This window comes from Myxocyprinus asiaticus, chromosome 9 (assembly GCF_019703515.2).
Source record: "Myxocyprinus asiaticus isolate MX2 ecotype Aquarium Trade chromosome 9, UBuf_Myxa_2, whole genome shotgun sequence".
In the NCBI taxonomy this organism is placed as follows: domain Eukaryota; kingdom Metazoa; phylum Chordata; class Actinopteri; order Cypriniformes; family Catostomidae; genus Myxocyprinus; species Myxocyprinus asiaticus.
The window spans coordinates 40,863,905-40,876,591 of record NC_059352.1 but is presented as its reverse complement, the minus strand read 5'-3'; the positions used below and the strand labels follow the sequence as shown (position 1 = coordinate 40,876,591).

At 38.6% G+C, this 12,687-nt stretch overlaps 1 protein-coding gene across 8 annotated transcripts in view; it reads right to left on the bottom strand.

Annotated features, from left to right (window-relative positions):
* gulp1b (GULP PTB domain containing engulfment adaptor 1b) overlaps positions 1 to 12,687 on the bottom strand; it is a 93,147-nt gene that overhangs the window by 7,443 nt on the left and 73,017 nt on the right. For 4 of the 8 annotated variants that reach the window (XM_051706282.1, XM_051706286.1, XM_051706287.1 and 1 more), the window contains 7 exons: positions 8,799 to 8,860; positions 8,195 to 8,266; positions 4,732 to 4,830; positions 2,470 to 2,607; positions 2,250 to 2,366; positions 1,516 to 1,611; positions 1,084 to 1,260 (listed from right to left, as the gene is read on the bottom strand). In XM_051706282.1, coding sequence (XP_051562242.1) covers positions 1,084 to 1,260; positions 1,516 to 1,611; positions 2,250 to 2,366; positions 2,470 to 2,607; positions 4,732 to 4,830; positions 8,195 to 8,266; positions 8,799 to 8,860 — 761 coding nt within the window. The remainder of the gene's footprint in view (positions 1 to 1,083; positions 1,261 to 1,515; positions 1,612 to 2,249; positions 2,367 to 2,469; positions 2,608 to 4,731; positions 4,831 to 8,194; positions 8,267 to 8,798; positions 8,861 to 12,687) is intronic. The other 4 variants (XM_051706283.1, XM_051706289.1, XM_051706284.1 and 1 more) reach the window with 4 other exon arrangements.

The window sequence follows — 12,687 nt, the reverse complement described above, 5'->3', positions numbered from 1 at the left end:
TCAGTCGTAAGAAAACAGTTTGCAAGAATAGTGTCGTCTATGAGAATGCTGCAAATGACCTTAGACCATCTCAGGAGGTGCTCGAAGTTTAGTTCGCTTTATTTCCACGGAGTAGTTCGTGCCTAACATGCATTGTGAACGCAACTCTGCAGGTTCACTTCATAGCCCATACATGTGTTTACAACCTAAACAAGTATACCTTGAACCTAAAATTGATTAATATTTCAATTATTATTATGTTTAAATGTATAATTGTCTTTAGATCTTAATTTGTATTAGTAATTTTCCACCTGTTGTAGACGAAGACTTGCGTGGCGGCAAATAATATGTGATTTTTTTGACCACTTCGCATTTTAATTGCTATTTCATTTAGTTTGAAGTTCAATTTTAATTTAGAAATATTTTTGGTTTAAGTTTTTCGTATTTCAAGAAATAAATTAAATTTTTATAGCAAAATCAGTAAAGCAAGAATATTCACCGATCCCTCGGCCGGGGATATGATGTAATCGGATATAAAAATGGTAAATGGTCTGCACTTATATAACACATTTTTAACCTTAGCAGTTTTCAAAGCACTTTACACTGTGACTCATTTACCCATTCACACACACCAATGATGGCAGAGCTGCCATGCAAGGCACTAGCCTGCCATTGGGTGCAACTTGGGGTTCAGTGTCTTGCCCAAAGACACTTTGGCATGTGGATTCATGTTTGCCGGGAACTGAACCGCCAACCCTGTTATTAGTAGCCAAACCACTCTACCACCTGAGCCACAGCCGCCCACAATAATTTTTTAATAAAAATTTTTTTTTTTTAAATAAAAATATTGTGAACATATTTCTTGCATATCGCCCTGCCCTAGTCAATAAAAACTAATATTATATTAAATAGATGGACCAAGATATTTATTAACATTTTTTATTTTGTGTTCCGCATAACAGAGAAAGTTATATGGGTTTGGAATGACATGAAAGTGAGTAAATTATGACATATTTTTTAATTTGTGGGTGAAACTGAATTACATGCAAAATACACAGTGTCATTTTGTGTGTTAATCTGAATGCAAGAGCACAAGACATTTACACGAGGTACGATGTAGCCGCTTGTGGGCTGTGAGTGGCTGGACTTAGCCACAGGTGGAGTGAACAAGCTTGCTGATTGGCTGGAATCGGGTGAACTGACAGGTGTTAGAGTGACAGAGGAGATCTCTAAGCTGGACAGTGATGTGACATCACCACACCAGGACAAGGCAGACGGTCTCTGCAAAATGTACAGCTCATTAGAGACATTAACATGCAGGAACTGAGAAAGGAGGCTGAGGGGTTTGGCAAGGAGACAGAGAGCAAGGAGAAAACATAAGGGGATGGAGAGAGAGAAAGATAGATAGGGATGAGGGAGTGAGTGGCAGGGTAGATAGAAAAGAAAAACAAACTAAAAGAGACCAATTCAGAGTCAATTAGATTACCAGGAAAAAGAAATATTCTACTCGAATGACAAACATGTTTAATTTCCTACTGAACACACTGGTGAGCAGCGAGAATCCATCAACTGATCCTCCAAGTCTTTCAGTTTCTTCTTCAGTTTAGAGTTCTCCATCTCTAAATCCTGAATCTTTAAATAACATAAGCAGATTGCACAACCATAATTATGTTTTGATTTTCGATCATGCGAAAACATTACATTAGTTATAAGTCACTGCAGTACACCACTAATGAAATTGGGGTTTGATTTAAAGCAATTTTTACACTGCAAAGTAAGCCGCACCTTAAGCAGTGTATACCGCGAAATCTACCCAGTTGACTACAGCAGAAAACAAGACTTTTGTTCATTGACAATGGCAAAGTTTGTAAACCACCAGACTGAGGCTTTTTTAATTGATGACAGATCGAAAACCAAAAAGATGAAATAAAAACATCTCAGCAGAGGACAAAAAGGCAAAAACATGTCCTGGTTCACTATCCCTTTGTCAACGAATATTACTCAGTAATGTCATTAACAAGATTAACACTGGGTTAAATATGACCAGGACATTTTCTTGACAATTTTCGTGAGAGTCAGCCCAGTAGAAGAGAGGGCGACATTGCAAACTTTCAAAAATGATATCACTGCTTCTGGGCAGGGCCCCACAGGTTTGAGTACTGCCCTTGCATTAGGTATCTTACAATCATTCTCTGGGACAACTGTGGGTCAGATCTCGTTTACAATGATGAAATGACTCAAGTTTGCAACATGTCAGGAGTATTTCTTACTCGTTTCTGAAGGTTTCCAATCTGTTTTCTCATCTCTACATCTTTTCCACCAGACTCCAGAAACTTCTTGTAGGCGAGATCAAAGGCTTGTCCAATAGCAAGAGTGATCTCCTCTGCCTGCACGACATTTGCATCAATTGCAATCATTAAGCAAACAGACTTCTTTGAAACATTCGTCAGATATTACTGTAATTATGCTTAGATATTTTTTACAACATACACATTTTTCACTGTCGAACACGTAACACAGGTGTTTTTTAGTCTCCGGTTCTGTACAGATAAAAGTGAAGATTCTTTTATCAGTTTTGTCATCTGCGCAGAAGGACATTCTGTGAAGTTGGCAGCTGTGCTGCATCTCCTGGAACAGGAATAAGGAGAGTGAGAACAGCTCACTGGTATGACTGACCTATTTTAAGTAAAGCAAAGATCTCATGCAAGTAAAAACAAACAAACAAATAGATAACAGCCCTGAGAAAAATTGTATTGCTCAAAGGTTGCTATTTTATAGCTCAGTAAATGAGTTCTCATCTATGTATCATTTCAACTTTTTTTCAGATGTTTCTCCTCTGGATCTTGGAGGAATTTTATGAAAAGTGTTCGACTTCATATTAAAAGCTCTGACTTTTGATTGCTGACTTTGGTGTCTTTGCAAATCTGAACACAATTTGTGACTCAGACACATGAGATTACTAAGGAGTTCCTTGGGTCTTTTCGGAGAAGTAGGAAACTCCATTTGATTTCCATTTATATCTCACTGCTTTCAAGGAGACACAATTTAGATATTAAAGAGATCTCATTGGTGATTTTTCGTGTCTATGGATGGGATGGGCATTTTGAGTAATTTTGTAGTCGGGTATACATAAGAAAACGAGTAAACGATTACTTTAAATTTGGAATTTCAGTTCAGTCTTCAACAATTTTTTTCTTATTTAAAATTAGCACTATGCATAAACATCTCGATTCAAAAATGACAAAAATATTTACACCCACACATAGAAACATACATTCCAAGACTTTTAAAGTGATACAATCACTTTAAGTAATGACAGAGTTTTCTTATTGGGTGAACTATTCCTTTAACGTCATGCATCCACAGCGCCAACCAATGCATTGAGTTGTAATGGCAAAATTTAGGTGAAAGAAGCAGTTTCATTGCTGCCCATCGAAAAATCTAATTGCAATATTTGAGAAGTGTTTTTACTAGTTGTATATTTAAAGCTGACTGATTAATCGATTACTCGTGTACATCCCTAGTCTTAAAAGAATATTCTGGGTTCAATACAAATTAAGCTCAATAGACAGCATTTTGGCATAATGTTTATTACCACAAAAAATTATTTATACTCGTCCCTCCTTTTCTTTCAAATAAGCAAAAATCTGGGTTACAGTGAGGCACTTACAGTGGAAGTGAATAGAGCCATTCACTTGGAGGATTTAAAGGCAATAATGTGAAGCTTATAAAAGCACTCATGTATTTTAGGGTTTGTTGACTTTACATCGTCATGGCAAAAAAAAGTTGTAAAATTGGCTATAACTTTACACAGAAAAGGTTAGTAAGCGATTTTATCACACTAAAATCATGTTAACACACATATTGTTTACGTCTTGTGGCTATACTTTTAAAAATGTGAGGATTTTAACATTAAAAAATTGGCCCCCATTCACTTCCACTGTAAGTGCCTCACTGTAACCCAGATTTATTATTTATTTTTTTTTATTTTAAGAAAAGGAGGGGCAAGTCAAAATGTTTTTTTATTTTTTTTATCAATATTATGCCACAAATGCCGTCGATTGAGCTTAACTTGTATTGAACCTGGAATATTCCTTAAACACCTACAGTTCACAAACATTTGCTTTCTATTCAAATCCTGTCAGAACCTCTGACAGAGCTGTTTTGTTTTGAACAAACAAATCTAATTGCATTAATCAAGTGGTAATTGGTTACTTCAGTTGTCAAATTAGATAAATTAGTTCAGAACTGGAATTAAATCATTCTGTCAATTGTGCTTACAGCACTTAACTGGCATGACATTGAACCGTAAACGTTTGAAAGATAAGGTTATTTTCTGCTTTACTGCATTTCATTGTTCTGTCAGACCAGGTGTGAGGATGGTAGTGGGGTAGTTCATGGGCTGCATAAATTAGTGTGGCTTTTCGAGTCTGAATTAAGGTAGTTGTGCATAAAATCACAACAACTATGTGGTTTAACCTTACTGTGACTGAAGAGCATTATATATCTAAAATAAAAAAAGAAACTACACTGTACAAAATGTTTTTTTCAGGTAACCTAAAGACTTTGATTCATGTGTTAACATCTAAATTAAATGGTTTTATATACAGTAAGTCAGAAATGTTATTTAATCTTACGGTATCAACCTGACTAAATTAGGTTACACCAATATTTTTTATTTTTTAATGATTAGATCAAGTAGAAATAGATCCTTCAGGTTACAAATGCAGGTTGCTACTTTTGGCAGTGTACCTTTGTTTTGGGGTCCAGTATCTTCACACCATAAATAGAGATCTGAAGCTCCACTTTAGGAGTTTTCTGCCCCTCTGACTTCTTGATGTGCTTTTGAAACTGAAAGAAGCAAAAATGATTCAGCACATGCAGCGCAAGTACATACTGTCAAGGGAAAAGAAGACAGAGCTGGAAGTGTTCACCATATTTTAAAGGCAGCTAGGGAGCAGTATAGCATCAGATGAAATGACGTGATATCAAACATGCCTCTAGAGCAATCCACTGACCTGCAGAAAGTCCAAAGCTAGACATAAAAGAGCTGGAGGTGCAATTTTAAGCAGTATGAATCAATTTGATCTGAGCAAATTGAAACTACGTATTGCAACACTTCTCATTTTATTGCTTTCGTAGCATGAAGCGCTTTTGCTGTAAAAATCCCACTGCGAATGAGCCACTGTTTTATTTTGGTCTAATAAAGTTTTAGTTACGATGTTTTGTGTGTTCACTATCTGGTTCAGTTATTACATCTAAAAAAGCAGTTTCAACTAGTTTAAACTAGATTTGGGCATTTTCTAAAGAAAATGTGCTTGACTGTGCCAAACTTGCTGTCACTATGCTAGGGTATTATGGGTTGTTTCCAAGGTATTGCTATGCAATTGCTTAAGTGTTTTCTAAGTGGTGTTTAGCGCTTTGCTATGTAGTTGACAGGGTGTTCCAGGTGGTTGCTAGGGCATTCCCTGCTGAAAAGACCAGCACTGCTGGTCACCAGCTTATGTTGTGTTTTGGGTGCTAGTCCCCCAGCATGGGACACCACCAGGCTTTTAAACTATTTTAACCAGCTTCATCAGAAAGATCATGCTGGTCCACCAGCTAGGTGTTGTAGGTGAAAAGCATGGCTATGCTAGTTCACCAGCTAGACCAGCACCAACCAGCATAAACCAGCCTAGACCAGCATGAGAATTGTATGCAGGTTAAGCTGGTCTTTTCAGCAGGGTTTCTACATGGTTGCTTCCTTGCCCAGGTTAAAAGAGCCCACCTCCAAGTCTGTATGATACCCTGGTCCCTAGATATGGCTAAGGTCCCTCTTTTAATGTAAGTCTAGGGTACTTTGCCTAGTCAATCACAAGCAAGGTGAAAATAATAAGATCTCTTAGAAAAGCACAATAGAATAGTAATTGTAATAGTGATGCTTGCTACTGAATATGAAACATAAAGACTGACAAACAGGATGGTATTCAGACATGGGTTTTATACAAGGTTGTATACGTTAACATGAACTTACAATGAGCATTGCTTTTTTAGGATTTATTCATCTCAGTTAATGTTAATTTCTACATATAGTATTTTTTAACATTAAAAGACTTTGACATTAGTTAATGAATTCTGAAGAAACATGAACTAACAATCAGTGTTGGGAAACTACTTTTAAGACATATTGTTTTATTTAACCAAGTAGAAGCAAATAAATAAATATCTGCTTAAAAAGAGAAGAGTAACTTCTGTGCAGGAACTCGTGTATTTGTGAATCATTTATTTAAAATAATTTATTTACATGGACCATCAGAACAAACCGATTCACATGATTTGGACTTTCCAACACTTTAATGAGAGACAGAGGATGGGTGAGCATGCTTAATGTATAAGTTAGTTACTTTAAGTTAGTAACATCTCTACTTTTACACAAGGTCATTGTTCGGTCTCATAGATCCATAGTTATATGCATAACATATTATCTATTTATACCTCACTTAGCTCGTCACCGCGGTCTTTACCCTTGATGACTAGTATCATCAGGGTAATGAGGGACGGAACCCTCACAACCCTGTTTAGTGACAGCTGATAAAAAAGTGGAAGCCAAAGAAGCAGAGTTTGCCACATTAACCCTATAAAATGTACAGGGTGTGCTCCAAAATGCAGCTGAGCAGATATCTGCCCAAGATGTAGCCATACTTTTGGTGGAACCAGTTTACCTGAAACTGACATGTTCTGATTAGAATATGCACAAGCAATCGTGGCCACTATCCAATGAGACAAATGTTGCAATGAGACTGGCTGACCAAGACTCTTTTTATCAAAACACACAAATAGCCATGTGTGTGAAAGTCATACAGATTGAATGCGCTTCACGAAAGCACGTAATGCTCTGAAAGGACACAAAGTGGGAATATCCAATCCCATACCTCAGTAAAGTGGAATTAACAGAAGGGGGGGCGAGTGTACAACAACCCGTTTAAACAGTGCATCTAGCCCCCTAAGGGCCTCCCTGACCATTCAGAGAAAACCACATACGGCAATCGTCTCGGCTGACGCAAACAGATGGGACTTGGCTCTCCCAAACCATGTCCATATGAGACGCACAACTTCTGGGTGAAGGCGCCATTCTCCTGGAAGTGGTCCAGTCTGGAACAGGGGATCTGCTGCCTGATTTTCAACACCGGATATATATGCTGCCCTGAATGAGTCAAGTATTGGAAAGGCCCAGAACAGAAGTTTCCTTGTCACCCAAAGGCAACACAGTGACTTGGTACCACCTTGGTGATTGAAATTGATTGAAGCTGCTGACACTACTCTGGTGAAGAATCGTGGAGAAAGGGAAAGGCCATATGGAAGGACTCTGAACTGGTAGACCTGACCTGAAAGGCAAAACCGAGAAACTGTTGATGTTCCTGACAAATGGGCACATGGAAGTAGACATCTTTGTCCAGACTGGATCCCAAACCACAATCATATGGATCCCTGAAAAAAGGGGAGAACATCGCCGAAATTGGATCTTGTATCCTGTTTCGATGGTTTCGAGTACCCAAGGATTTGAAAAATTCTTGTCTTCTGTCGTATTCCCATCATTCAGAACGAGATAAGTGGGGACTGAATGTGATTCTTCTAACAGCTGTGTTTAGACGCAAGCTACCAAACTGGTCTCAGATGAGGCAAGAAAGACAACAGGAAGAGGTCGGCTCACCCGGATGTTTATATGTGGTAAGCGAACCCCTAAGGACAGTCACCTGACTTTGTTGTTATTAGGTCTCGAGGATAGGCAGTAGAATGGTATCATTCAGGGTAAAGACTGTGGTGATGGTCTATGTAAGGCTGAAATAGATCAATAGTATATTTATAAAATAACATGTAAGATTAAGAAACGCTATTAAAAATATATGTTCATGACACCTAATAATGAACTAATGCATTAACCAATGTTAACGTAAATAACCTTATTGTAAAGTATTATCGATTATTCAGTAGAATAAATAATTGTTTTCCCTGCCTGATTTTGCCTTGTGTTTACTGGCACTCGTTTGAAATTAAAATGCAACTTGAGTATGTTATATAAACTTTGGAAGCAAACTTTGCATATTAAAATGTTTGCAGATTGGCATTTAATTAACATATTGAGATAGACTTTCTGACCCATAAACAGAGAAGAAAATGAAGGAATTTTGAACAAATTTGATAGCCCATAAATGTTCAGAATAATGCAATAAAATACCTTCAGCTTTCTGATGGCCACACGGACCACATCTGTCCCTTTGGGCTCCTCCACTTCTGTGATTCCCAAAAACTACAAAAACATTTTAACATAATGTCAGTAAAATAATATTTAATAGAATTAATTTAGCATGTAAAGGTGTCTGTGTTGATAAGTGTGTGAATGTGTATGTATGTGATCATATGTACTGGATGTTTTTGATGAAAATATGATGACAAAGTTCAAATAAAGGTAGTACAGTGAGCTCTACACACACACACACACACACACACACACACACACACACACACACACACACACACACATACATACACACTCATATACTCCCAAGGGCATTTAGTACAGCTTTGAACATCTTTACATCCATCATTCCAACAGCTTCATTGGAGCGGGCTATCCCACACACACACACACACACACCAAAGTCAAAGTCATTGTGTACTGTTTGTATTACCCACCCCTGGCTGTAATGCATGAGTTTTATGCAGTGTGCATTTTCAGTATAATACTGCACACAGTGTGTGTGTGTATTTCCCCCATTCTACAGTACATATATTAAAAACAGCTAACAGGACCACAGTAACAAATATGCATTAAACTGTACCTTTGCATTATATACAACATGGCTTCTCACCAGGGCTTCAGGTGTGTGTATGGTTGGCTTATCTGGATAAAAAGAGAGAAAAGAACAATAATTTAGGTGTAGGTTAGAGGCAGCTAACAGTTTCCAGTATGCCAACACACCTACTGTACAATCTTGAAGATGTAAGAAAGATGGGGCAGTTAAAGGTCCACTACCTGAATTCTGGGATCAGTTTGCTGTAATTTTGATATGGTGTTGGGGTTAAAGAAAGTAAAGTAACTGGTAATGTAATTACTTTTAATCTGATGACAACTTTAGAGAAGTATTTAGTCATCTTTAGTAATGGATTTATTTTTTGAGTAACTTCCCCAACACTCCTTTCTAATTCAGTGTTGACTTTGAGTAAATAAAATGTAAAATTATCTTGGTAATTTGTTCAATCTACAACCAGTGATAAAAACTTGGAATGTTCTTGTTGGCCAACAAGAGAGAAATAGATGATTCTTTAGCCTGTCAGACACCAGCATTTGAGCCTAGCGGACATGATTTGTTTTATTTCCTGCTGCCTGTGTAGGTGTTGATGAACAGCCCCCTCAGTGTTCTGTCTGTTCTCTCTGCAGCTGAGGGCGAAACTGTGGCTTGATTAATTGGCAAGAAGAGACCTCTGTGGTCGGTGCATGCTGATATGATGTAGACCTGACTTGGCAGGTCACTGTTTAAACCAAAAATTTAAAGAAACCAATAAAAACAGAGAGAGTGAGTAAGTGGAATAGAAAGGGAGAGACAGACCCTATGTCCGAAATCGCATACTGTCACAGTATATACTGTATTTGATGAAGGAAGCACTTCTTGGCCATTCTTTAAGTATGCATGCGAGCGTTATGAATAAGTTCCCAACATACTTTATCCGGGGATGTGGGTATTGACCCATGACCTGAATTTATGATTGTGGGGATGGGGGCTTGGTCATGTGTCTGTCTGCGGGAGAGGGAGAGCGGTAAGGCTCGTCACCTGGGTTGTCATTATCATTAACACCTGTCTCTCATTATAGTGATGGCGGAGGGAGACCTGAAAAGGCAGAAAAAGCGCATCAGTCAGCAGAAAGAGAGGGACCAGAGAGAAACTGTTCCTGTGGGTGCAACAAGACTGTGTGTTTATTTGGCCACTGAGGGCCCTTCTGTTTGAGTTTTGTGAATGACGCTGAAGAGTAATAAAATACTCGTGTTGACTGTTTCCGCTGCCTCCTGACTCCTCCATTTGCCCATAAAATACGAACTCTGTTACAATGATGTAATAACAACAATTGCGAAAATAATCTCTGGTTTTGTTAAACAAGCACCATTTAAGCACAAGGAACAACTTTCTTGATATTTATATATCTCTTACAATTGAGAAGAGCCATCTGACTCGCGGTTCACTGCTGTTCTTTTAAATCCAGCATTTTGAACGTGACATTTCCTCAGCACTCGAGGGATTATGGGATCGTAAAGTGTCCGGTCGATCTTCTCTCCAGCATGTCGCCGGAAATAGTAGGTCACCTGGGTATTTCTCGCTCACAGAATAATGAGGATTCGGACATACTACTCCATAAGCATAATGTTTTTGGCATAATATATATTAAGTATAGTAATTTGGACGTAGCGCATATGAAAGATGAAGGGACAGAGAAGGAGACAGAAAGAGACAGCGAGTTAGAGAGATGGCCCATGTGATCCTGTGCCAAGAAGGAGACTGATGTCTTACTGTTTATTTGACAACTTTATCACAGGACTAATATAACACAGGCACTTCAGCTTTCACTTCAGCAGTCATTTTGATTACAGGCTGTTTGTTAAGTATTTCAGAATAAAGCAAGATTTCAGATGCTATGCGATGATACTGATGATATTCTCTGAGTGAATTATGTATTCACATGGCTTCTTGAGGCAGTCACATGGCATTTTTTTTTTTATGTGCATCAATATTCCTATATACATTCTATGGGAATACACCGATGAGCCAAAACATTATGACCACCTGCCTAATATGCTACTGGTCCGCTGTGTGCTGCCAAAACAGCGCCGACCCGCCAAAGCATGGACTCTACAAGACCCATGAAGATGTTCTGTGGTCTCTGGCACCAATATATTAGCAGTAGATCCTTCAAGTCCTGTAAGTTGCGAGGTGTAGCCGCTGTGGATCTGACTTGTTGGTCCAGCACATCCAACAGATGCTCAATTGGATTGAGATCTGGGAAATTTGGAGGCCAGGGCAACACCTTAAACTCTTCACCATGTTCCACAAACCATTCCCGAACAATGTGTGCAGTGTGGCTGGGTGCATTATCCTGCTAAAGGAGGCCACTGCCATCAGGGAATACCATTGCCATGAAGGGGTGTACCTGGTCTGCAACGATGTTTAGGTAGGTGGCACGTGTCAAATGAACATCCACATGAACGGCCGGACCCAGGGTTTCCCAGCAGAACATTGCCCAGGACATCACACTCCCTCCACCGGCTTGTCATCTTCACAGAGTGCATCCTGGTGCCATCACTTCCCCAGGTAAATGGCACACACATACACAGCTGTCCATGTGATGTAAAAGAAATTGCGACTCATCGGACCAGGCGACCTTCTTCCACTGCTCCAAGGTCCAGTTCCGATGCTCGCGTGCCCATTGTAAGTGCTTTCGACATTGGACAAGGGTCATCATGGGCACTCTGACCGGTCTGCGGCTATGCAGCCCCATACGTTGCAGTGTGCGATGCACTGTGTTTTGTGACACATTCCTCCTGTAACCATCATTAAAATTTTCTGTCAGTTCAGACCAGATGGAGTAGCCTCCATTGCCCTTGTGCATCGATGAGCCTTGGGCACCGAACACCCTGTCGCTGGTTTGTGGTTTGTCCCTCCTCGGACCACTGTCGGTAGGTACACACCACTTATTTAATTTTATCAAATAAAAAAATAGCATATACATTTTGTATGCGCATTTTGGAAATTATATTCACATCTTTGTGTTTCTATTCAGGTAATGTCTATGGGATTTTTTCATTCGTTTTCTTACCAAGTGAAAAACATAAGTTGAATTGCTAAGAAAAGCTACAGCATACTTTTTCTTAACATGTTTTGAGTACTGTATCATGTTTGTAGCAAATACAGTGTGGGACGAGCTACATGAAGAAATGTATTAATTAGGGTATTGTTTTTTGTTTTCAGATCCCTGACACAATGATATTCAAATGCTGGACATCAGATATCATCATGATAATCTTCTTATGCAAGGTATCTTGACACCACAAAACCCTTTTGCTACAGAACACTGCAACAGAACTACAGATGCAATACTTGTCAAAGTACAAAAAATATTAACTATATTGCAGAGTCATGCATCCTCCACAATTCATAAAGGTGATCTGCAAGGTAATTTCAACATTTTAAATACTAAAACAAGGGAGTGAAACTCACAACAGTGCAATTAACAAGTTCATGTAGCTCATTGGTCTTTGAACTCTAAACTAATAAATGCGGCACAAAGAGCTCCATTTTGAGTGTTCACTTCTGCTTTTCCCTGAGCTACAAAAAGGTTACTGCACTGCAGGACATCTTTGTCCATATAGCTTAGGACTAAAGGTCATTTTTTTAATGTTGGCACAAAGTAGCTGTCAGTTTATATACAAACAATCATAAAGGTTAAGCATTCAAAACAACTGGTGAAAAACAAGAGCATGGACCATGTCACGTAACATGCATTAAATTAGATGTTAAAATACAACATCCTCAATATGAAATCTAGGTGATTACCATGATAGGTTTATTTAGCTTGCGAAAACTGTTATTAACTTTTACTAAAGAATAACAAACCTTTTTTCACTTAAAGGTCATTCCTAGTGAACAATCTTGGCCAACTAAGCTTAATACAGTACTGGTC